The sequence below is a fragment of the Corvus hawaiiensis genome, chromosome 13, assembly GCF_020740725.1.
Source record: "Corvus hawaiiensis isolate bCorHaw1 chromosome 13, bCorHaw1.pri.cur, whole genome shotgun sequence".
Taxonomy (NCBI): domain Eukaryota; kingdom Metazoa; phylum Chordata; class Aves; order Passeriformes; family Corvidae; genus Corvus; species Corvus hawaiiensis.
Window position 1 is genome coordinate 21,468,043 of NC_063225.1, and position 24,689 is coordinate 21,492,731.

Below are 24,689 nucleotides of genomic sequence, written 5' to 3' on the forward strand. Positions count from 1 at the left end.
ATGCCCATTTTTCCTCTCTGAAGATCAATACTCTTAAATCCAATGGAGTAACTTGGAATGGGGATCAGGTTTCTTCAGAGATGGCCATTTGTTTGTAAATGAGAAAAAATTCACCTCTCAAAGGGCTTTTCTCTTAGAACAAGCCCTTCTGTCCAGATATCTAAAGTTACATGTTGTCTGTCTGATTTGGAGTCTTCCAGATGGTGCAATATCAACAATTCCAGTAAAATTCCTGCTGTTAAGTATATTTAATTCTGCCTGTGGGCTTTTGATTATGCACTGTGTGCAAATAATCCACTTTATGTGATTTTATTCTAACCCTCACTCTTACTTTTCTTGCAGACTTTATCCATTGGAGTGCTTGATATTTTTGGGTTTGAAGACTATGAAAACAATAGCTTTGAACAATTCTGCATTAACTTTGCCAACGAGCGCTTGCAGCACTACTTTAACCAACACATCTTTAAACTGGAACAGGTAAGTCTGGAAATATTTACTCTCTGATGCCAGTGAGTGTTGGCATGACTTTGTAGCCCTGATAATGTTCTTAAATTGTCCCTTTAATTCTGTTTTGTTAAGGAGTGTACACTGAATTATTCAAATTAACTTCTAACTGACTGTATGACAAACTTCCACCTGTAAAATAAAATCCAACCAGACATTTGCTGGTTTAAAAGAAACATTTTGGGTTCCATAAAATCATGAAGACCTTAGCGACTGCTCTGTTGTCCCCTTCATATGTGCTTGAGGGCTCATCCATGAGCAGTTCCTTCCTTGCCTTTGCCTGGACTTGCTGCCGTGTCATTTGATATCACATAAAAGGTTTTTTTTGGTATCTAGTGAAAAAGCCACCCCAATCTTCCAGTGTTTTTTGCCTTCCAGTGTTGATTTGTGGGGAGGGAGGAGAAATGTCTCTCTCACGTGTTCTCCAAGGTCAGACTTGACAGCGTTATGACCTTCAATAGCCCTGGCAGATTAGGAAAGGCTGAACTTTAGGCTTTGCTCTAGGTTTGTTAAGACAAGGTGTTGCTTTGCCGCCTCAAATTAATGCACTTGAGAGAGATAGCAAAAACACAGGCTGCAATCCAGCAGGTAACACACACAAGATGGCTTAGATGGGTGGGAGGAGGCTTCTCCATTTGTTACCCAACAACAAGCAGGACAAGAAAACTGAAAGTACGTGTTTCATGGATGGACAATTGTTATTGGGCTGTATAATACAGAAATATGTTAGAGACCTTCAAAATACCTTTTTTTGACATGCCAGTCTGCATGTCCTCCCTCCAGGTGAAAGCCTTCTTGGGGATGCCAAGGGGACCCTTCCTTATTGTCATTACAGCCCAGACCTTCCCAAAAACCCCAATAGCTTCATTTTGGGCCTCTTCAGTGTTCTCAGAGATTGGAAAATTCAGAAGAAAAAGTTGCTGTGAATATGAGGATGTTCAAAAAACAAGTGATCTATCCCTGTGTGGGTCACTTAAGGAGTGTTTGCTGATGAGTTTGATGGTTTCTGTTAAATCTCTTTGCTTTTGATCAGTAAGGTGGAGCAGAGCTGCTCAAACCCATTTAATTTCAGTTTTTTAAGTGGCCTTTGTATGCAGGTGCACCCTACTCAATAGACACTCCAAGAATGGGAAAACCTGTCTATTCCTAGGAACAGGTTTCTTTTCCCATTGTCCACCATAAAAATGGAAGTTTTGATACTAGCACAAAGCCAAACCAGCTGGATTTTTTATAAATGCTACCATACACTTCCTAGAAGAGACTCGGGGAGGGAGCACCCTTCCTGAAAGCTGGAGACAGATGATTCCTCAGTGAGGTGGGGTTTCAGCAGCCTCCTCCAAGATGCTGTCATCCATGAGGGAATTCCTATTATTGGGCTGGGATTTCTTAGCAGGTCAGTGCTCCCCCCAAGCCTGGGGGATGCACAGAGGTCCTGAGCGCAGCAATCCGTAATTCTTGGAGCAGCTTCAGGGCTAATTAGCTTTCTCCTGGACATCTGTCAAGCATGTGGAGTCAGTGGAGTCAGTGTTTGCTGTATGGATATGAGGAGCAGTTGTGGAGCCATCAAACTGCAAAGGGCCCATTCCAGTTCTTAATGCCAGAGCACGTCATCCTCCTGGATCCTTGCTGGAGCGCTGCAAGCTCTGCTGCTGGAAAATTCAGGCATCTCGGCATAGCTTGGGTCTATAAATACAAATAATCTGTGCAGCTGCAGGAGTGCTGATTCTTGGGTGAATGAATTGGATGGTTTAACCATTTACTTTCCCTGGAATTCCAGCTGCATGTGAAGGATTGGATTCGATGGAAAGAAAACTCGAGGATGCATATTCAGGTCTTGGATCTTCAGCAAGTCCTTCCTTCCTCACTGGCCCAAAGGTTTTTTAATGAAAGTCACGGGTCTACAAATGAAGACCAAGAAATTAATATTGTGTTTCAAGGGAGCAAAGTAGTTCTGTTACTTCAAAATGTGAATTTATCTGAGGTATTTGTGGCTTTATGAGCGTTTCTGTGATGTCTTGGTAATGGGGACCTGAAGTGGATAGATCCTTCTCTGAATCCTCAGCTCTCCAAAGCTTGCAGGAGGCTGAGGAGAGATTGCTGAGATACCCGGACACTTCTGCTAAAACATAAGTGACAAAATTAAACAGTCACCAAGGATTTTTCTTGAAATCCTAATAGAATTTGTCTGCCAGAACGGCATTTAGCCATGGTGGAATTGTTGCCATGACATGCTGTTGATGTTACAGAAAGCAAAATACCCACCACAGTCCTCTAGGAGAACCATGGGGTTATTTTAATCTTTATTCCCTTCTTTTTTTCCATGGTGAAATCTAATACAATGTGTCTGGTGAATCTTTTTTTAAACCTTCTGTCTGAAGATGACGCTATTTCCAGTGGTTTGCAAACAACCACCGAGGCGTCCTCAGTCTTCAGCCTGGTGCCTCCCGAAAATACAGCGGCTCTTGTGCTGTGACTGAGGGGCTGCAAAGGTCTTTGCAGGAGCCACCTCCTCTCTTGCAGCCAGCCACGGGGCAAGGGTGAAGGCTTTATAAATCCTGGCCTACTCTGGGATCTGGATCGGTGATGATCTATTTATTAGTGTAGAATGGTGGCTGTGGCAGGAGTTGTGACCTTGCCCCGTCACGGAGCAAAGGTGGTGTTCTCCTCCCTGGGTATCTCGCAGGTTCCTGGGAGGAGGTTGGCTGAGGGGCTGTAGCTGGTGGCTTCAGCTGCTGCCTCATGTGGGCAGCACGAGGCAGGGGGTCCTTCACCATCCCTCCCTCAGGCTGGTGGCTTCGGGTGACACATCCCTGTCGCTCTTGGACTCACTGGGTGCTGTCAGAGCATCACCTCAGCAGTGATTGTCTGTTCCCTGCCCTGCTCCATCTCTGCGCCCTCATCAAGTGGCCTCCTGTGCAGAGCAGGTAAGCCCAGAGCTGCCCTGCAAATCAGGGAACACCCAGGTGCTTCTGGGAGAGGAAAACAGCGTTTTTGCATTGCACCTTGCCTTTTGTTTGGGTTTCTTTAGGGCACTGCACTAAATAATTGCTGTGGATGAAGACGTAGTTTGGAGATCACCAGTACCATACCACCCATGATCTGAGTTTCCTCCCAGTTTCCAGGTCTTTGGCAGTTTAGGGGCCAGGAGTACAAGTTTTTATTTCTTTATGTATCCCATTCTCCAAACTTTGTCATCTTTGTCCTCACCAGTCTTCCCCCATCCCTGCTGGGGCTCATCTGGTTCTCTCCACCTCACCCACCTTTCCCCATTTCAGCTAATGCTTTGCAAAGGTTGAGGACTCATCCTGTAGGTTTCCATCCCACAGGTCTTGCTATTTAAGTTCTTTTCTGCCTCTTTTTCCAGCTTTTGTTTACCCACCAAACCTCAGTTTCAAGGACATGCTTTTATTGTTTAAAAAAATCGATAAATAACCCAGGTTGAGGTTGAAAAAATTACATAATTTGGAGCACAATCAACTGGCAGGAGCTCAGGTGTTCAGTGAAGTCTGTTTTCTGGTGGGGTCCCTGGTGAGCTTGATGTCCCAGCCAGCAAATCTCAGGCTGCTCAGACTGAAAAACTGAATTTCAACAGGATAACGCATCCTCTGGAATGTTTGCTCAGCCATCCAAAGCTCCATAAATATTTAGGGAGGTTGTGTGGTTTACTGGTCCTGTGCAATAGGTGGAGAGCTCCAACGGTCTGGACTAAATCATGGGGGTGTTTTGTTGAAGGCGTGATTTGATGGTCCTGGAGGTCTGGTCACTCCCTCCAACCATGTCTGAGTTTTACCTCATGATTTTGAGGAGCAACAGCCCCCAGGGAACATGACACTAGAATGGGTTTAGATATCTTACTTAAATATCCCATTTAGAAATGATATTTAGATACCATATTTACATAAGTGTGAGTTTGATCATTAACGTTTTCCAGCCTTGATTCTATGGTTCTGTGAACGTTACAACAGGTTGTTCATCGCGGTGGGAGTGAAGTAATTTAAAAAGCATCAATCTAAAATACTTAAATTTAAAATAAATTACAAAAAAGGGTCTCTCTCCCGCTGCTCGGAACAGTCTTCCTTTCCTTCCCGCCAGGATTTTTTCTGTATCTCATCACTGGTTAGGCGTTAATGCCTCTTTATTGCCTCTGAAGACAAAAGCCAACCATCAGAAGTCAACCATTGAGGCCTGGGAGGCTCCGTTAAGTTTGTGTTTTCCTTGGAGATGGGAGAGCAGCTGCCCTCCGAGAACGCTGCCGTCAGCTGCGGGCCACATGACCCGTGGAGAAGGAACGAGCTGCACAAGCTATTGATTTATTATTTGGCAGAGTGCCATCGAATGCAACTCACATTTGGGGGAAGAGGAGGATGCTTAGAGCACATAAATCGTGCTAATAAAAATCAGGATGCTGAGAGCTGTTTAAATGGGATCTGCAGGGTAGGACGACTTCAAAGCACATGAGTGAACTGAGTGAGGGACAGCTCTAGTCAGAGCTGTGCCAGGGCGGGTTCAGGTGGGACATCAGGAGGAATTTCTTCATGGAAAGGGTGCTGAGGCATTGGAACTTCCCAGGAGGTGGTGGAGCCCCCGGCCCTGGAGGTGTCCAAGGAGGGACTGGATGTGGCACTCAGTGCTCTGGGCTGGGGACAAGGTGGGAATCAGGCACGAGTTGGACTCTATGGTCTGGGAGGTCTTTTCCAAGCTCGGTGATTTTGGGATCCATTGTCAGTCTCTCAGAGCTTTGTCTTGGGTCCTTCCAGCATCCTTAAGTCCATGGATGTTGCATGGCTGGGACTGGGGCTGGGGGGCTTCACCTGCCACTCCCTTGTTTCTGGGTTTCTCCCGATAATGAGTAATCATTACAGGCAAATATAACATATAATGTATAATGTGTAATAGGATATATCCTCATCTGTTATATTATTTATATATCCTCTGGTAGCATAGATTAGATTGAGTTGGAAGGGACCTGAAAGATCATCTGGTTCCAGCTCTCCCCATGTGGAATTTCCTGACCTTTAATTGAATCCCGGTGCTGCATTTGGCCAGCCTGTCCCTCATTCCATGCTCCTTGCTGTAACTCTCCAAGTCACAGGTGCTTGCTCCCAGTGCCCTTATCCCTCTCCCAAGTCAACATGATCTCTTGAGCTTTTTTCTTCTCCTCGGAGCTGGTTCCTTCCTTTCTCCAGGTAGATGATGTTTTCTGCTGATTGTGGTTCCTACTCAGATGTATTGGCACAGACTGTTCCAGGGATACCAGTTTTTATTTATCAATGGTACAAAAAGGGTTTGGAGTGCCAGGACAAGGGGGAATGGCTTCTCAGTGCCAGAGGGAAGGGACAGATGGGATACTGGGAAGGAATTGTTCCCTGGGAGGGTGGGCAGGCCCTGGCACCGGGTGCCCAGAGCAGCTGGGGCTGCCCCTGGATCCCTGGAAATGTTCAAGGCCGGGTCAGATGGGGCTTGGAGCAGCCTGGGACAGTGGGAGAGTCCATTAGATCTTGGAACCAGAAGACCTTTAAGGTCTCTTCCAACACAAGCATTCTGTGTTTCTGTTGGTGGATTTTCATAGGGCACAGTTGTGCAATGTGACCTCTCCTCTTAAGCAAGATGACAAGCAAGAAATCTCTAAAAGCCTGTAAAATACTTCAACCAATGTAAAAATTGTCCTGCTGTGGCAGGACTGGAATCAGGAGTGTGTTAATGGACAGAAATGGGGAGTGGGACTGGAAGGGGGACGAGATTTTCAGCCTCAAAGACCCATCTGGTGCTCACCATGACCACGGTGGAGGTTCCTTCACGTCTCCTAACTCTGATCCATCTTTTAAGGTGTCAGTAGATGCAGATACAGATATTTCTTTTCCTCTTCAATTTTGATCAGAAGAAATTAAAGGAATTGATCCACCAGCAGATCCCACAGAAATGTTAAGCTCGTGCTTCTCATGGCTGTGTAAGGGCAGCTTGGGAAGATGTTCCCGCAGAGGGAGCCCGTGGGATCGTGGCAATGTGTGTGCTGCCAGCTGAACCATGCAAACCCAATTCTGCCTATTTTGAGAGCAAAATATAATTTATGACTGAAACCCTGTTGCCACTGAAGCTCAGGGAGCTGATTTGAGCTCAGAGATGGATGGTGTGGAGCTGGCACATGGTTTTCTGGGCTGAACCTGCTGGTTTAAAACACTTTCATGATGGAGAGTGCAAATTCCAATAAATTCAAATCTGCCTATGTACAGCAGGGGGGAGTCATCAGTGAGTGAAGCATCAGCCTCAGAATAAGTCCAAATTCACTTGGCATTTGCTGAGGAGCTGCTGAAATAGTCACCTGGAAGGAGACCATCTCAAGGAGGACCTTGGCTGCAAGGGAAGGCTCATCAGCTCCCCTGCGCTGCGCCATGTTATCATGGACAGAGGGGGCCTTAAAAACCTGTTTATAGACCATGTATTCATAGAGAAGGTGGCTAAGTATTTATATTTGTTGTGTCTGTGAGCACATGGTTAAAATATATACATGTTGTATCTTTATATTTATATTTATGTCTGTGTCTATAAATTCCTTTTCTACTAAAATTGAGAACGAACATAAAAATCCTCATTCCTAAATGAAACCTTCAGCCTCAGCATCTTTTCCTGGAGGGATGTCAGGAACTCGAGGCATCCACCCCGTCTGCAGCACAAGCAGACCAAGGACCAGACATTGGTCTCACTCATTTAGGAACTTTCCACATCCCATGGATTTATCATATCAAACTCATTTTAATCATCAATTTATGCCGGGAGGATTCTGCTGGGCCCATCTGCTGAGCCAGCAATTAATCCTCCGTGGGATGGGTTCATTCCTGGACAGATGAATCCTTAGGGGAAAGATTCCCCCATACCTTGCTGGCCATTTCCAGCTGTGCACAAATTTTCCCAAGCTCCCCAGGATGGATTTTAGGATGCAAATGTGTCCATATGTAGCCAGAAAAGAGCTTTTATGAGGTTTAGCTCCTCTAATTTTTCACATAACAACGACCGTTTTTAACATATGGTACAAAAATATTTGGGGATTATTTTAAACTGGGGAGTTCAGCTAGGAATGGAGAGAGATGTGGAAGGGGATTAATTCCTAGTTTCTCACTTTGCAAAGAAGCCTGAAGCTGAAGCAGATGGTGTTCAAGGCAAGAAGAGAGGAATTTCACACCCTTCTGTTTAGTCGGGAATTTTTATGCCAGATATATACATTTAGATATCCAAAAGTAGCTGCCTGTTGATCGTGTGGCTCTGGATTACACGAGTTTTTATGACAGGAGCATGATGGGAATTGTTCCCACGTGGAGTTATGCTGGAAAAAGGGATTTTTCAGTTGATTTCTCACTTTAATCTGGGAGTTTTCATCGTGTAAACAAGGTTTTCCTATGCCCCAGTAAGGAAAGGCTGGAGTAGATAAACTCCTGGATCTGGTCTGGCTCTGCCTGGGAGGAGGTGAATGAGCTGGTGGGGGGTTCTGCTGCTCTTGGGGTTTCTAAATGTTATTTTTGGGGCTGTTTCTCCATTCTCACTGTGACTAATGGCAATATGCCTGTGGGATAAGACATCTGCCTCCAGGGCACTGAAACACTGAGGGATTTTCAGGGCTTTTGGCTTCCAGGATGTGTGGATGGATGCCCAAAGCCCTCTGGACCTCTTTAAATCATGAGAAAATTTGTATCTTTGATATCCCATGATAGGGCAATTTCATATATCATGGTAAAACCTTTATCTTTAGGTGGGACTTTTCACCACCTTTTGATTTGAATTTCCTAAACCCTGAGTTTTGTGCTTTTAGACAGATGGGGAATTTATGATGGTTTTTATTTTGTATTTTTATCATGTCTCCTGTGTCATTTCATCTCTGCATTTCCTCTTCTCTGAAGTTTTTCAAGCCCCTGGTCCCTCCCTCCCCACCTCTGAATTTTACCACATGATTTTGGGGAGCAGCAGCACCCAGGGACCATGATACTCCAAAGAGAGCATAGATATCTTATTTAGATACCATATTTATCACAGTTAGATACCATATCTAGGTAAGTGTGAGCTTAAAAATCATATTTAACTTTTTCTCCCCTAATTGTGCTTTTTAGCATTTGGGTTTATTTACTGAGGGCTGTGGCTGGATGCAGAGTAATTGATGATCATCTATGGAGGTGTAAAGACATTTTCCAGCATCTCCAAGATTTTGTTGAGCTTGTGGGTGTTTTCTCCCACTCAGGATAAAGAAGTCTTTAATTCCACCCTGGATTAGAGTGTTTTGGTTTTCCGGCACCAAAATAAAGTCCTGATAACAGAACTGCTCCAACGCCCCTGTAAAGATAACGGGACTTGGTTCTCAACAACTCCAACTATAAAATTACAGGATTTTTCTGTTCCTAGCAGGAGGGTTTCCATCAGGCCTTGCAGCCCAGTTGGGAAGGTTTTCCTGATGCTCAGCATGTTTGTTTTAATTTTAAATTCATTATTCTGTGCCATGGGCAGTGTCTGTGCTCTGGGACAGTGCAGGCAGGCAGAGTTTCTCCTTAACAGAGCTTTAGCAGCTCTCCCTTTCCTAGATTTCCTGTAATTTTCCTGCTTAAAAATGTTGGATATTCTCCCTATTCTGTTTGTTTGGTACCCCAATTTTTACATGCTGCTTTGCCTCAGGTAACACTGTGTGAGAGTAAACATTTATTCTCATATTCCATGTGCATTCCAAGGTCTGCGTCCCCATTTTATATCTTTTTTTAATGAATTTGAGCATCATAAACTGTGCTTTATTCAGATCCCTTCAGTGACCCCACACTGACAAACTCCATGCTCAGGGCAGCAAAGCTGTTTCTGAATTCCCACTTGAGAAGTGGGAATCTCCTCGTGGAGTCCATAGAGGTCACTTGGAGAACAATCTGTAGCATCTCACCCAATAATTAAATAAAAATATGGAGCTGGTGGACTCTAAAAACCCCCAAATGTCTTTTTTCGTTCTTTGCTCCATTTCTTTTGCCAAGTCTAGGAGCTCAGTGCTCTTCTCTCCAGTGAACTTGCATTGCTCCACTTTCCAGCAGACCAGATTTCAGGTATCCAGGGATGGGAGGAGTAAATCCTCACGTTTTTACTGTGAATAAGGATGCCAAAACTGGGACTTCACTGCAGTAGAAACTTTTGCAGATCGTGGAAATGTCAACAGTTTGGTTCTTAATGTAAAGATGATCTCCCAGGAACAGGACATTTGAATGTGCCCCTAAACATAATTTAGTTTTAAATCAAGGTATAAATTTAAGCTGATTTTTAATCAACCTCCAGCTTGAGGGGTTTTTGTTTGAATGAACTGAAAGTGCTTCATGTTGTTTTTGTCTTGTTAAATGAAAACCTCATATTGTTTAAATGGAATTCCCAAATATTCCAGTGCTCCAGGACCCTGCATCCATCCAAGGATGGCAGAGGCTTTGCTGTCATACTCAGAGATGAAGGAATATTTTGGAGGTAGCCTTTAAGGATATCTCCTGAATTCTGCAGGAAGATGGTCTTTAGAAGATGAATATAGGAATCATATGGAATATTAACAGCTGCAATTTAATTAAGTTTAGTGGACAGCAGTGATCTTATCCTAAAGCTTCTGCCTTTCTGTGAACAATCTCCAGGGTGTTCTGCAGACCAGCAAACGCCCCAGAAATTGCATCAGCCCATCCCAAATCCATAGTTGTATCTCTTGAGCTGAGATCCTGAAGGCAACCAAACCAAGAACTGGAAAAATGCTAGGAAAAAAAGAATAAGGGGAATTTATTTCCATTTAGGCTTTGTAGCAGTTGCTCTGGAATAGTTCCTGCTGCCTGTCTTGAAATGAGAGCAGATCTCTGAATTATTGTGGAAAAGGTTGTTCGTTGAGGACCTGAATCTCTCTTCTCACTTGGCCAGAGTGGGAACAGGTTGTGCTGGGGGTGGAAGGGAGGGAAGAACCCAGAGCCTGGGAGTGAGTGTTTCTGACCCAGCCCAGAGGAAAAAGGAGCAGAGGAGGGAGAATTAGCCAAAATCCTGCAGCTGAAGGAAGCGAGGCCAGGAGGGACCTGATCACTGACCACCAGGTCTGTGGAACAGCTGAAAATGAGCCTAGAGAAGTGAACTCTGGTCCTTCATGGTCATTTACTGGACTATTTAAAAAACCTCCCTGTCTGGCATTGCTGATTGGTGCTTTTGTACTGATCTCAGGAGCAGTGCAAGTTTTTAGTGTGGCCAGAGGAGTCTCACAGCACATTTGCTGCGCAGCTGCCCAACGTGCCATGTGGAATTATGGGTGTCTAGAGGCCTTCTAGAGCAGGGCAACAGTTTCTCACTTTAGGTGTGTGGAGACATAAAACTCTACATGATTTAGGGGGTTTGGAGGGGCAAAAAAATATAAAGCCCCTCAACAAGTACTTCAACAAAGAGTCATGATAATAAATATGTCAGTCCAGTAACACCCACCCATCACCACTGCAATGTTGCTGCTCTTGGCTCATCACACCCAGGTTTTATTGCTCTCCCCATGCTCCTGACCAGTCTCGAGCTGGCAAAGCTGGGCCTAATGGACCCTGCACTCCATTAAGGGGCTGTTGGAAGTGGGCAGTTGATGGATGGTGCTGACTCTGAGAAATCCCTTGGGAGCAGCTCATGCCTGCTCCGAAATACGCAGCCTGCAATTGCTGGATAGAAGCTTTTTCCTGGCTTGCACTGAAAATGCCACGAGTTTTAATCAAATCTGTGATTTTTTTATTGCCTACCGTTCAGCAGGGACTTGGGAATGTTGTTGTGAGGTTCTGCTGTGTCCTGGTTGCTCGGCAAGAGCTGAAGGAAAAAGATTAAAAAACGAAAAGAGAAAACAAAATTCATAATGCAGAGTCATTCCTTACTTTCAGGATGTTTTTACCAAGGGGATGTTGTATATTTTGAATCCCAAAGGCTTTAGGGATGCTAAAAACTCCTTCTAAGGCAGCACACGTCTGTATCCATCTGCGTTGTTGTTGTAAGATTATACAACGTCTCCCATACTGAATTCAGAACCTTGTAGGGGTTGTTTTAGCAAGAATTTCCTTGTGAAATGTCTCAAAGCTCTTCAGGCTCTTTAATTCTAAGAATATCTGTAGAGTTCATGTTAATTTTGGATGAGGAGTCTTGGATGGACATACTTCTTTGAAAGTTGTTTGCTCATATTACAAATAAAGTCAGAGGCAGCAATAACAATGAATCTGATTGTTAGAAAGATGGATCCTCTTAGGATTTTGGAACCTGTTTCCTTTTCATCTTCAATTCTGCCATCAAAATGTCCTGTGATAGAGAAGTAAAAAGGCAGCTGGATCAGTAGGTCTTTGTCCAACACATGGAGTAAGGTGCACATTCCAGTATCTCTGTTTAGACAGTGAGTCACAAGTCTTAAAACATATGATAAAAATTATGATGTTTAAACTCCACTTTCATCCAGATGCGCTAAAATAATTTCTGCATAAGACTTCTTGAAGTAATCCAGTTGCAAGTATATCTCAGAGGACATAACCTTTATAGGAGAGAAGGGGTTAGAACTATTTTGATGGAAAATGTTTTCATTTTGAGTCTTTTTTCTTTGAGGCTTTTTTGCCTCAGCTTGAATTTGGGGGCAGATCCTCGCTTTTACTGTAGAGGGTGGTGGTTCTGCTGCTCCTGGAGCAGTGGCTTTGTATGGCTGGAGGTCTCTTTGTTCACCCATGGAGCACTGGCCATTAATAGTGGGAGATGTGGAAGAGCAGAGCCCAGGGAAGCAGGGATGGGAGGGTTACTGCTTTTTCTGTGTAATTAATATGTTGTACCACAATTTCCTTCCAGCAACTGAATACTAAATATTCATTGATGCAAGTTGTGTGTCCCTTTGATGGGTGGGAAGCTCTGCATGCCCCAGCCACATGCGCTGGGAACCCCAAAACCCCCCAGGTCCCAAAGCGTGGGAAGTGGGAGAATCTGCCCCTCTGCCCCACTCAGGTGAGCCCCCACCTGCGGAGCTGCCCCAGCCCTGGGGCCAGCAGCAGAAGGACCTGGAGCTGCTGGAGAGAGCCCAGAGGAGGCCACGGAGCTGCTCCAGGGCTGGAGCCCCTCTGCTCTGGAGCCAGGCTGGGAGAGCTGGGGGTGCTCACCTGGAGAGGAGAAGGATCCAGGGAGAGCTCAGAGCCCCTTGCAGGGCCTGAAGGGGCTCCAGGAGAGCTGGAGAGGGACTGGGGACAAGGGATGGAGGGATGGACACAGGGAATGGCTTCCCACTGCCAGAGGGCAGGGCTGGATGGGATATTGGGAAGGAATTGTTCCCTGGGAGGGTGGGCAGGCCCTGGCACAGGGTGCCCAGAGCAGCTGTGGCTGCCCCTGGATCCCTGGCAGTGCCCAAGGCCAGGTTGGACGAGGCAACCTGGGATGGTGGAAGTTGTTGCTGCTCATGGCAGGGGGTGGAATGAGATGAGCTTTAAGGCCTCTTCCAGCCCAGACTGTGCTGTGGTTTAGAAGCAATCCAGGAAAAGGAAAATGGCAGTCCACACGTGCTGGGTGCCCTTGGACTCCCACACAGCTACCCTGTGTCCGAACAAACGTCTGGTGCATCTGAAATTGTGAAATGCTCTGTGGTTCCCTTTGTTTCAAGTTGTTCCAGAGGTTCTTTATCCTTTTCTTTAGAATCAAAGAAAGCATTGATGGAATATCAGGAGTAAGGATAGATAGAATAAGGAGAGATGTTTGTTTTGGTAAACAGTGTATCAGTTTCCACAAAACCTTTTGGATTTTGTCTTTTATTTTTGCTTGCACCAAATCATCATTATGTCATCTGTGGGGGTTTTTTCAGGAGGAATATAGAGCAGAAGGAATTAGCTGGCACAACATTGACTACATAGACAACTCCAGCTGCATCAACCTGATCAGCAAGAAGCCAACGGGGCTGCTCCATCTGCTGGACGAGGAAAGCAAGTGAGTAGGAAAATGCTGGCTTTGGAAATGAGATTTGTTTTTTCAGTTAAAACGTGTTTATCCTCCAGTTTTCTGAAAAAAAAAAAAAAAACCAACTTCCCAGAAAGGTGCTAATAGCTCACTGGGCTGATTGGTGTTTCTAGTGTTGCTTTCGAGGTGGCGACACACAGAGTGGAGAATCAGCCAGCTGAGCAAAAAGCCTTAAAAAATAATTACTGAAATTCCTTTCCAGAATTTCTTCCATTAAAGGGAAGGGAAAAGGTTTCCCTTGCTTCTCTCTTCATTTCTTTCCCTGTCTCTTGGGCTGTGACCATGTGAAGGTGCTGAACCCAAGTGCATGAGCTAAAGCAGGATGTGTAGGTGCTGTTGTTGAGAAATAAGATGGATTTATCAATTTACTGGTAAAAATTGAACCCAAATAAAGCGAGGGCACTTGTCCATAGGGGCTGCATTTCCACAGGGTTTCATGGGCGTCAGGGACTTACCTCAGATTTGCATCCTTGGTTTCATCCATCCGTCGTCCTGGGAGAAGTTCTTGGGTGAATGTGCGGCTTCCGGGGCTGCTTTGGTGTGGAAACTTCTGAGCAGAACAGTTCTCCCATCGACTGCTTGTACCAGTTCCCTCCATGTGAAAGGCAGGGAAAGGCCAGGTGGTTTTGCTGAGGTCACCTCAGATCCACATGGCCCAGGGCACGAGGTCTGCTCCCACCATTTGAGGTCTCTCCCCTACTTCTTGTCTCGTTGACAAGAAACCAGCAGTGATGGTCTCCCAGTGATACTGTAATTGGGTAAAGTTGGGAAATACACCTCCATGCTGCAGGTTTCCATGGAGCTTGAGGATCGAGGGTTGGCTTTCTCTTACCCAGAGGCTCTGCTGAAACAGACACAGAAGTGGAAGCTCAGAAGGTCTCTGCTTTCCCTTTTGTGGCCAAGAAAGAAGTGGAAAAGTTTTCCCGTTGGGTTTACAGCTTCTTCCTTTCAATTCTCTCCACTCAGTTTTCCTCAAGCCACAAACCAGACACTGCTGGACAAATTCAAGCGTCAACACGAAGGGAACTCCTACATCGAATTCCCGGCGGTGATGGAGCCGGCTTTCATCATCAAACATTACGCGGGCAAAGTGAAGTACGGCGTCAAGGTCTGTCACCCAGCTGTTCCCCGGCAGCTGCTTTCATCTAAATCTGGGATAGGGAAGGAGAGCCCCAGAGGCTCCACAGAGATGTTTTGGAGAGGACTTGTCTCAAGAAGATGGGAGAGTCAGGAGAGAAGTGTTCGGGGAAATGAAAAGGTGGTAGGGACTGGGTCATCCTGTTCTCCTCCACGTGGGCATTTCAGGAAGAGTTTAGGGATGCGCACTGAGTTCAGTGCTATGCCCCAATGACGAGTTGAAATCGGGTGTCTGGTGGCCTCTCTGGCCTTCGTTTGTGTAGAAAACCCAGTGTTTTACTCATCATTAGCCACCTTTACGACAGGTCATGTGTGCTTAGGTCTCAGCATCCCACTGCCACAGGTACTTTCTGGAATCCCCCGTGAACGATTCCAAAGTTGGCCCTATTTCTATTCATGCCAGCTATTAGCAGAAGGAAGTCTGGTGGGCAGATGAGACTCTGTGAGAAACAGCCTCAGGATTTGCGGCTGCAAATCTCTCATCATGTTTCTGATGCAATAAACGCACGTGATAAGCATCAGAGATGATGGTCATGAAGAGGTATCTGATACGGGAGCCGGAGAGAAAGACAGAAACAAGATTCAATAGTTGTGCTGGCCCAGAGATAGCCTGGAAGATCCCACCTGGAGCATCTTGTGGGCATTGTTTATTTTCCTCTTTTCTCCTCCTTCTCCTTCCCTAGGATTTCCGAGAGAAGAACACGGATCACATGCGCCCGGACATCGTGGCTCTCCTGCGGAGCAGCAGGAACGCCTTTATCTGCGGCATGATCGGGATTGATCCCGTGGCTGTTTTCCGCTGGGCCGTCCTGAGGGCCTTTTTCAGGGCCATGGTCGCGTTTAGGGAGGCTGGAAAACGATATGTGGAGAAGAAAACTGGTACGTGTGCCCATCAGCTGGTCCTGGAGCTGTTTTCCAGTGGCAGTTCGGGTCTAGTATGTTATGACACTGTTTTAAGTAGCCTGACTTATTAGGAGTTTTTAATCTATTAGAAAACTCATTAAAATAACAGGTAGATTTTTTGCAGAAGTCACATTTCAAGGTACATTTGGATTTTAACATGTCATAAGGAAGTATTTTGGTTTTACTGCTGCTTTAATTTTTCCTTTTTGTAGGATGCATGGATAGAGAAACCCAAATCATTCAAACAGAGACATACAAATTATCCAACAAAAAAAGCAAATTATTTTTGTAGTAGTTCTTGAGCCTTTATTTAGATCTGGAAACAAAAAAAGGCAATAAATCTTCCTATCATTTTCCAAGCTGTTCACCCTTTCAGCTGCAGGAGAGCATGTCTCTTGTCTAGCAAAATTCATGGCTTTGCAGTCATCCAGAACCACGGATCACGGGGGCATTAAATTAAAGGGAAGTGATGGTGCATCATCATGCTGTGGCAGGCAAGACCTGGCTGTGCTTTTAGACCATTTCTCTGCATAAAGCAATTTCGGGAAGACGAGTACAAGCTATTACTATTCATTTCTGGGCACAAGAGGGCTTGAAATCCATGATGGAATTAGAGCCTCAGCAGGGAAAATGTCAGCTGGGTTAAAATGAAGTGTGGAGCCACACCATGAATTATTTTGCAATCAGTGAGGTTTGCATTGTGGAGAGCGAGGGAGCCTGGGACAAGGAGTGCAGGGATGGAAGCTCTTCAAGCAGAAAGAATCATTTTCTTGGGAGAGAATCCCAAGAAGAGCAGAATGCAAAAAATCATCTTTCAGCTCTGGAAGTTCTTCCTCTGACACCTGTCAGATGCAGCATAAGAGAGGAGCTGATTCTCATGAGCCTGAGTCTGTCTGGCACATCGAGGCAGTGTTTTTGGACAGACTAACCAAAGAGGGAGATGGCAAAGATGTTTGGCATTGGAAGAAAGGCCACTTCAAAGAGGTGGCTTCCAAAATCCACCTTTGCATTTTCATCTTGCATAAACCCCAGGCTGAACTCAAATAAGCTGATCCAAGAGATAAGAGAAGTTCATTTAATCTCAGGAAGTAAGAGCTGATTTCAAGCCCTGCTTCGCTTTCTGTGTCTCTGGCAGCTGGTCCTGCTCACTGCCATGCTCGTCTCCTCACTCCCGCTTTTCAGTCCAGAGTTTGTAGCAGTAACTTGCTTGTATCTCTCTCTATATATATATCTATATCAATACCTAGATATGATTATAGATATATAAATAACTGGGTGAGTCCAGGAGGTCTTGAGACAATTCTGAGACTCAATTCTTGTATCTCCTTCTCTTTCCATACCAGCATTAACTAATGCATGGTGATGGCTGAATTTCTAAACCTTTTCATGGTGCTGCTCTTGTATCTGTTCATGTCCTTCAGCCTGTATTCAAATGGCTTTGTGCTTTGTACCCTCTGGGTTTTGAGTCAAAGAAAAAACAAACAAACCCCTCAGAAAGCCAGGTAAGGTTTGTCTTAAACTTCCCAACAATCCTCCGATCATTTATACCCTGATCTTCTGTGTGCTCCAAATTGGGAAAAGGTCATGAGAAAGTCTCCATTATACAGGCAGCACTACTGGGAAGAGATGACCTAAATCTAAATTCCATACTGAGGTACACCTCATCTGTGGGAAAACCTCAGCCTACAAGCAGTGGCAGAGCTGGGATCACTGTCCTTGCCCTCTTTGGAGAGCTACCCACCATGTGCAAGCATGACCATCCAGGCTGGACAGGCCTTGGAGCAACTGGGTCTAGTGGAAGGTGGCAGGGGGTGGGACTGGATGATTTTTAAGGTCCCTTCTAACTCAAAAGCATTCTGGGATTCTGACTTTGCCCAGGTCACACTCAGCAAGGTGAGATCAGTAACAGTGTTTGCATCATGTTTTTGCTGGTGTGACCTCACACTCATCTCCTGTTCCGTTGTCGTCCTCCAAAATCCTGTCACCAAAGCAGGTGGCTGTGGAAGAGGTGGACGTGGACAGAAGGCTCAGCCAGTGTCAGGACAGTGCCATGGGCTGGTGTAGCGTGATGCTACATGATGCTGGAAGTCCCTTCTTCTCTCCAAAATAACGCAGAAAAGCCCCAAATTGATGCTTCACCTCCATGGCAGAAAACATTTGTGAGTTATCAAAGTATCACTAAAATTCTCCCATCTTGATAGATAGAAGCAGAGAACCAAAGACAGCACATATTTGAGGTTTATTTTGGTTTTTATAAAAAAAAAAACCCTTGATGGCTTTAATTAGCCTGATTTGGGCATCTACCTGCCCACTGATGTGAGCTTCTGATAAAATGATGGTAGAGTAAGAAAAGCCTCTCTCACACGTTCATCCACATGCACACACTTAATATTTGTACAGATATTTTTTCAAGACATGCTGCCCGTTCTTGGTTTCTGAGGTCCTTTCCCCATCCAGCAGGCAGGTGAAGTGAGGGAGCAGGGAAATATCCAAAAGATGCTTCTTTTAATTAAAGGCTCTTTGCACTCTTTGTCTGAATCCCAGCTGCATCTCTCGTGCTTGTACACTTGCAATACCCAGTGGGGATTTTCTGGAAGAATCCCTGGCTTATGTCTAAGCAGCTCTGCAAATTTTTGTTCTGCCTCCTTTCCACATCATCCTTTTGGTTGTCTCCTTCATGCCAAGCAGATGCTTCTGGAAGGATAATCAGCATTTTTTCTTGCTGGCTTTGGGGACTCTTCTTTTTTTGTGCTCCTGATACCCTCCTAGTGCAGCTTTTGGTGATTGTGTGATTGTCCTCGTTAACTTGAAGGTGAAGAGCAGCAAAGTGGAATTTTGTTTGGTACTTTTGTGTTCTGCCCAAGTGATGCTTCTTATGGTGCTGCCAACGCTCCTCAAGTCAAAGATGCCAGGATCGAGCGAGCTGCACTTAGCTGAAGGGTGGAACTCTTCAATAATTTGATTTTTAATTATTTTTATTACTGAGTTTATCAATGCGGATTTAAGTGGTTCAATAGAACTGCGTGTTAGACCTGGATTTGTTAGTGAACTTGGATTAAAGGAACACTATCAAGCTTTTTAGGAAAGAAAATTGGCTGATTGACTTTCTTTGCTGTCATCAATACACATTTATGCAAAACCCTCTAATTCTCTGTTAGCAAAAATTTAATGGAAAAAAATGGTGCTGTTCATACAAACTAGGCTGTGGAGATTTGGTTTTGCTGGACCTAAATCCTTGCTCTGATGAAAGTTTTGTGGTCCTGAGGCTGTGCCTGCCCTCAATGGGCTCTGCAGTTGGATTTGGGCAACAAGGGTTGCTCCCTGGCTTCTGCAGATTTATTCCTGAAGCTGGTCACCAAAAAAACCACTGCCCCCAAAAATAATCAATAAAAAATGCAAATAAAGGTGCCAGCAACCAAAAACTCGGTGTCTGAGGTCTCGCTGGTGTTAAGGTGAGGAAGACAGCCCTTGACAGTGTTCCTGTGGAAGATTCAGGTCAGCCCTTTCCGATGGTTTGATGCGTTGGTGTGAAATGCTCCCATAGGTGCTGGCACAAGGCGACTCCGTGGTGACCTCCCCACGCCTTGCTGGGAGTGTGGCACATCCTGGACTTGGCCAACCATGACAGAGAGGATCTGCCTGTTGGCACATTGTCACTGATGTCACCTCTCCTCCACCCTGTGCTCACAGCTGGGCCATCAGAAGTCCCCTTGGCCACACATTGGTTGTTTCTTCCAACTCAAGCCTATCGTGCCAACCTCCAGACTCTGTGTTCTCTGCCCTCAGGGAATATGGGAACTGTGCTTAATGCAAATAATTTACATTTTTCCTTTTAATTGCCAAAATCTGAGCAAAATGTGGCACTAGGATGCAAGATGAGAATTCCAGGTGGTTGCATCACAGAACATCTGGACAGGGATTTGCAGGTAACACCAGGCAGAGGCACAGAAAAGATTTAAAAAATAAGTTAATAAAAATGAAGATTTATCTAATAATCCTCTTTTTGCCCACATAATCTTGGGAGTGATTATTAAGTGATTATGCTCTGTCTAATGAGGATTATAATTGGGACTGGGACATGGTCCAGCCCATTGCTCCCGTGCCACGGTGCTGTGCGGAGGAAACCGCAGTTCAATTGTGTCGAGCACGAAAATCGTGTGACCCTCGAGCTCTTTCGGGCTTGTTCCTTCCCCTCTCCTGATTTCCGCTTATAAAATCTTTCTCTTCTCTCCATTTGTTTTTTTGTTTGTTTTTATTTTGCTTCCCAAGGGCATGATGATGCAGTGCCATGTGCGGTTTTGAAAAGTGTGGATAGTTTTAGCTTTCTCCACCACCCAGTGCATCAGAGGAGCTTAGAGATCCTGCAGAGGTGCAAGGAGGAGAAGTACAGTAAGGCTGCACCACCCGCCCTCCCCTCTGATATCACACTCACACGTCCAGAAATGGAAACCAGGTGCATTCCGTGTAGAAAGGGTAAAAGAGTGCCTGAGGAGCCTTCCCTGCTCAAACCAGCTGCCTCAGAGCAGTGTTCAGCCGATTGGGAAATGATTAGGCAGGGTTGGAAGAGTCAAATTAAAAGCAAACCCACATCTCTTGAGATCCCGCAAAAATCATTTTGTTGGCAATTTCCCCATTTACTCACTGACAATAATAAAAAATATTCCTGATACAAGGCTGGTACAGCTGGAATTCAACTCAATTTGGATTTCAGTGGACTTCAGAAATATCTTCATCTTGTGAAAATGTTGTTTCCCAGGGCTTCTACTTAAAACAGAGGCATTGTCAGTGTTATTTTACGGAATGATGCACTTGGTCTCCATTTCTTCATCTTCACTCCTCTGTCACGTAATAAACTCATCCTGCATGACAACATGGACACTCTTGCCTGCACTACTCTATTTTATTTTTATATTTACATAGATATTTGGTGCTCTCATGTTTAGATATATTACTTTCCTACCATTATTCTCTTCCTTCATGTTGTGTGTTAAAGCTGAAAGAAATAGAGCTGCTCTGCATGGGCACAGCCTCAGCCCAACTTGCTTAAACTTCATGAAATTTAGGTGTAAGTGCAAATGACCTTTTTTTCTGCGGAGCTGAGCACGGTAAGTACAGTAGGTGCATGTTAAATCTTCACAAATCTGGTTTTCCTGTTAGAAACCTTCTGTCAGATGCCTGTGCTTCCTGCAGCATGTGAGGTTGGGGGACCAGAGGTGATTTAGGCCTTAATTGAGGCTTTCATTCTTAATTTAACTACGTTATTTTCCCCTACAAGTTCCCAACACTGCTATCAGAAAACAAAAAGGAGTGATACTAAATTTTACTTGATTTTAGATTTTTTTAAGTGGTGTTGTGCCAGGTGGCCTTACTGATACTACTAAGAAACTATTGGAAAGGAAGATGATTATCAGCAGAGTAATTTTACTTGCAATTAATGAGTCAATTTAACTTAAATTTTTAAGTTGGCTCAGCAGTATGGGAGATTTTGGGGGGTTTAGTTTGCAGTTCCTTAGGTGGGAAAAAGGAAATTCATAAAACTCAAGAGATGCTTAGACTTTTAATTTAGTGGGAAGCAGGAAGTTGAGCTCATTGTTGACCTCAACACTTAAAACCTCGCTTAGGTAGACTGGTCCACACAATTTGGGGTCTCTTAGGATTAATCCAACGAGTGGGTCTAAGAAGAACATTGCCGTAGTTTGTGAATTGGCATCTGCCCAGGCAAACGAGTAATTCTTGTTCTGCATTCAGAGATCATTCCCATCTTCCCACGGGGTGTGCTCCTGCTTCCCCAGGCTCCCAGCCTTGGCAAGCTGAAGTGGGCTTGGAGCGTGTGTAACACTGGGGTTCGGAACCCAGCAGGTTTTGGGCCCCACAGGCGAGCTTGGGCCCGGGGACTCGGCTTTTCCCACAAGTCAGATGAGGTTATACATCCATGTCATCCTTGAGAGAGGAGCCAAGGTCATCTCCTTGTCTTGAGTTGTGCAATTAGCTCTGAACAGAGGGAAAACAAATTGGTTTGATGAGTTTATTGAGATTCCCTGTAGGTGCCTTGGTATTCAGCTTCTGGAGCCAACTGGTCGCCCTTCCCTTACCATCAGCTGCTTCCCTGGAGTCCACCAGGTCCTCTGGAGCAAGGCACTGAGTTTAGACACCTCTGATTCAAGACTGGAGCTCTGCTGGTAGACATTCATCCATAGGGAGTAGATGGGGATTATCCAAAACTCTCCTTAACAAGAGCAAAGACCTGATAGGCAAATCAGTCCATCTTTCCAAAAAACTCCGGCTGAAGGAAAGGGAATATGCTTGAAAAATCAGAATAATTTTCTGCCTGAAGTGTAAACCAGATCAGGCTGTGTTTGAGCTGGATGAAGGGAGTGAGAGGTTGTTGCCACTCACACACTGTTCTTTCCTGCTGAGTATCAATTCCTACAATTTAATAGCCCATATTCACTGTACACAATCTCACGGCCCCGTGCCACTCACCAGCTGAAACCTAAGACCCTTTTACCTTCTATTTGTAAAAATCCCCCTTATTTCCCAGAAAAGAGGCTACAGCAACGTGACAGCTTTTTTTGGCTGTATTCTTTCCTTAAAGAGCCAAGTGATGGCACAATGTAGAAAAGTCTTTGTATTTGGTGTATCTAAAGCAGTTCTCTTTAACCCAACTTGTGCACTGTGACCTTTATTAATCAACAAGTCACTTAAGGTGCCGAGCTGGCACAATGCAGTTTAAAGGCAGCTGTTACCTGGAAGCCTGAAATAGAAATTCCCTTTTCCTGAGCAATGCAAGGTGTGGATGCAGGGATAATTTGATACAACCTTGTCTTCATCACTTCAGCTCGACTTGCTGGGTTGGAAGGTGATCTGGGCCTTTGCTTTCTTTGGTGGGGAGTGCAGGGAAGGGTAGGAAGACAGATTTTGCTCCAAAAAGAAGGGCATGGATTAAAAAACTCTTGGAAATACCAGTGAAATCTCATTTTTCATGGACTGCTTTAGGCTAGAAAAGCCTTTTGGGCCTTAATGGGGAACTATCCAGGCATATTAAAATATATTAATTCAATCTATATTAAAAATAGATCCAGCTACACGTTAGGTGCTTTCTTAGTGTAAAACTAGCTACACACAGTACTAATGCAACATTTTAAGCAGATTCCTGATTATTCCCATTTTTTCCCTCTTTACAAAAGGGTTTCTTTGTGCTCTAAATCATCAGAACTTTGGGCACAGAAATGCCAGTCTTGAAAGGGACACAAGAACACTCCTAGGACAAGAAATGTAACCAAAAAAAGGCTTAAATGGCAAAAAGAGAGTTTTGAGCTGTGGGTATTGTTAAGTGCTCAGATGCATTACCTACCTTGCTTTCCAAAAACCTCCAGTGCTGGAGATGCCAAACCTTCTCAGCAGGAGTGATTTGGTTGGTCCTGCTTTGGAGTACAGGAGGGTTCAAAGGTGACCTGGGGCAGCACACCCTCAAATTTTCTTTTGCTGATGTTTCCAGGATATTTGGGCACCTTTAGATGCAAAAACTTAACCAAGTGGACCACCAACCTTTTCAGGGATCTCCTGTGCAGTGTTCAGCTTCAAGATGAGCTGTTACAACATCTCAACAGGGCAAGGAGGGCAGTAAATGTCCTGTTAGAGGGACGTCACCACTGACTTTGGTAGGGATTCATCTTCTCCTCAGGAACTGCAGGCTCAGAAGAGCAGGATGGGCTCAGGTCTCAGCGTATTTGCTTTGTGTTCATCTTTGGGTATAAAAAATCTTTTAGCTCAGCACCTGGGCTGCATGAGACAGTGGAATTATAAATATGGGGAAGATGCCATTGCTCCCTCCCATCCTGCTACAAACTATAGCTTAGACTTCTTTCTTTTTAGAAAGCTTTTCCCCCCTTTTTTTCCCACTGTAGGTGTCTCAGGGTAGAATAAAACACATTTTCCCCATGCTGAGGTGAGAGCTGTGATTTTTCCTGTCTCACAGCAGCGATTTTGAGACAGTTATAAAATTGCTCAGCTGTTTCCATGTCAAACTCCACATTATCAGATCTTCACATTTCTGTGGTTTGGTGACTTGAAAAGTGTTTTGTTGTCTACAGAAATTGTCTCCTGTCTTCCTAAGTGCTTGGTTACAAAACATTTCCACTTTGGGGAAGATAACAGCTGCTACTGTAACCATGTGTGGCAGCTTCCTTGGCTGAATACAAAATAGATACTTTATTTAATATTTTCTTTTATTAGATATATTTTATTACAAATAAATTACTCCAGCTATCAAAGGATATAGGCTCAATAGGCAGTCAAGCCTTTATTAAACAGTATATAAGGTATTTCCTACTTGCTGCACATGTCCATCTGTGGAAGGAGGGAGAGAAGAAGTGCCTAAGGAATAAATGACCATTTTTCCAAGCATTCTAATTATGTCCAGGTGTTTTGCCCATGCCAACTGGGTTACCCCATGCACAGTGGAAAGCTTGGGAATCTCTTGGACATGGAGAACACGGGTGGCTGCTCCCCCCCATCAGCCCCTTCCCTCACCCCCTTGGCTGGCCAGGGCAGTATGTCCCTAAAACACCCCATGCGTGTGTGGGAGGGGAATTAGAGGCTGGAGCAAACAGTGTTACTCAGAGGGTGATGACTCTGGCAGGGAGGTGGGACTGGGGAGTGATGGCATCCCTGGCACCTGGCTGTGCCCGGCATGTGCCAGGACACGTCCGAGCTGCTCCGCGCCGGAGTCAGGGCTCAGCTATGGCTCTGCTGATTGTCTGTGGGGATGGCTCTGCTAATTGTCTGTTGGATATGAGCCAGCTGGAAACGTCTTCTTCATGTGCTGCTGCAGGTATCACTCGGAAGAGCCCGCGGACGCCGCTCTCAGACCTCCAGGGAGTCAACACCATCAACGAGAAGAGCCCACGGTAAGGCTGCCGCTGTTACCTTGGCATGGCCAGGGGCCTGGGGTGGGAGAGCACTGTCTGTACCTAAAACCAGCTGTATTGACATTTCTGTATTGACAGATTCACTGTCTCGCCTGTCAGCCTTATCTTCTCTTTGTTCTTTCTCTGCCGTGTGATCGGATCTAAACACCTTCCCTGACTAAACAGCAGCCAGGGAAAGCAACTTCCCTGTGTCAAAGGCAGCAGTTGTCAGTGGGGGGTGTACGAGGGGGTAAGAAGCGTAAGAAAATG

General features: G+C 45.0%; 1 protein-coding gene across 12 annotated transcripts in view; it reads left to right on the forward strand.

Moving 5' to 3' along the window:
* The window catches only part of MYO9A (myosin IXA), a 176,072-nt gene that overhangs the window by 114,450 nt on the left and 36,933 nt on the right, over positions 1-24,689 (forward strand). For all 12 annotated transcript variants that reach the window (XM_048317888.1, XM_048317887.1, XM_048317894.1 and 9 more), the window contains 6 exons: positions 343-477; positions 13,319-13,440; positions 14,437-14,578; positions 15,291-15,486; positions 19,780-19,899; positions 24,344-24,419. In XM_048317888.1, coding sequence (XP_048173845.1) covers positions 343-477; positions 13,319-13,440; positions 14,437-14,578; positions 15,291-15,486; positions 19,780-19,899; positions 24,344-24,419 — 791 coding nt within the window. The remainder of the gene's footprint in view (positions 1-342; positions 478-13,318; positions 13,441-14,436; positions 14,579-15,290; positions 15,487-19,779; positions 19,900-24,343; positions 24,420-24,689) is intronic.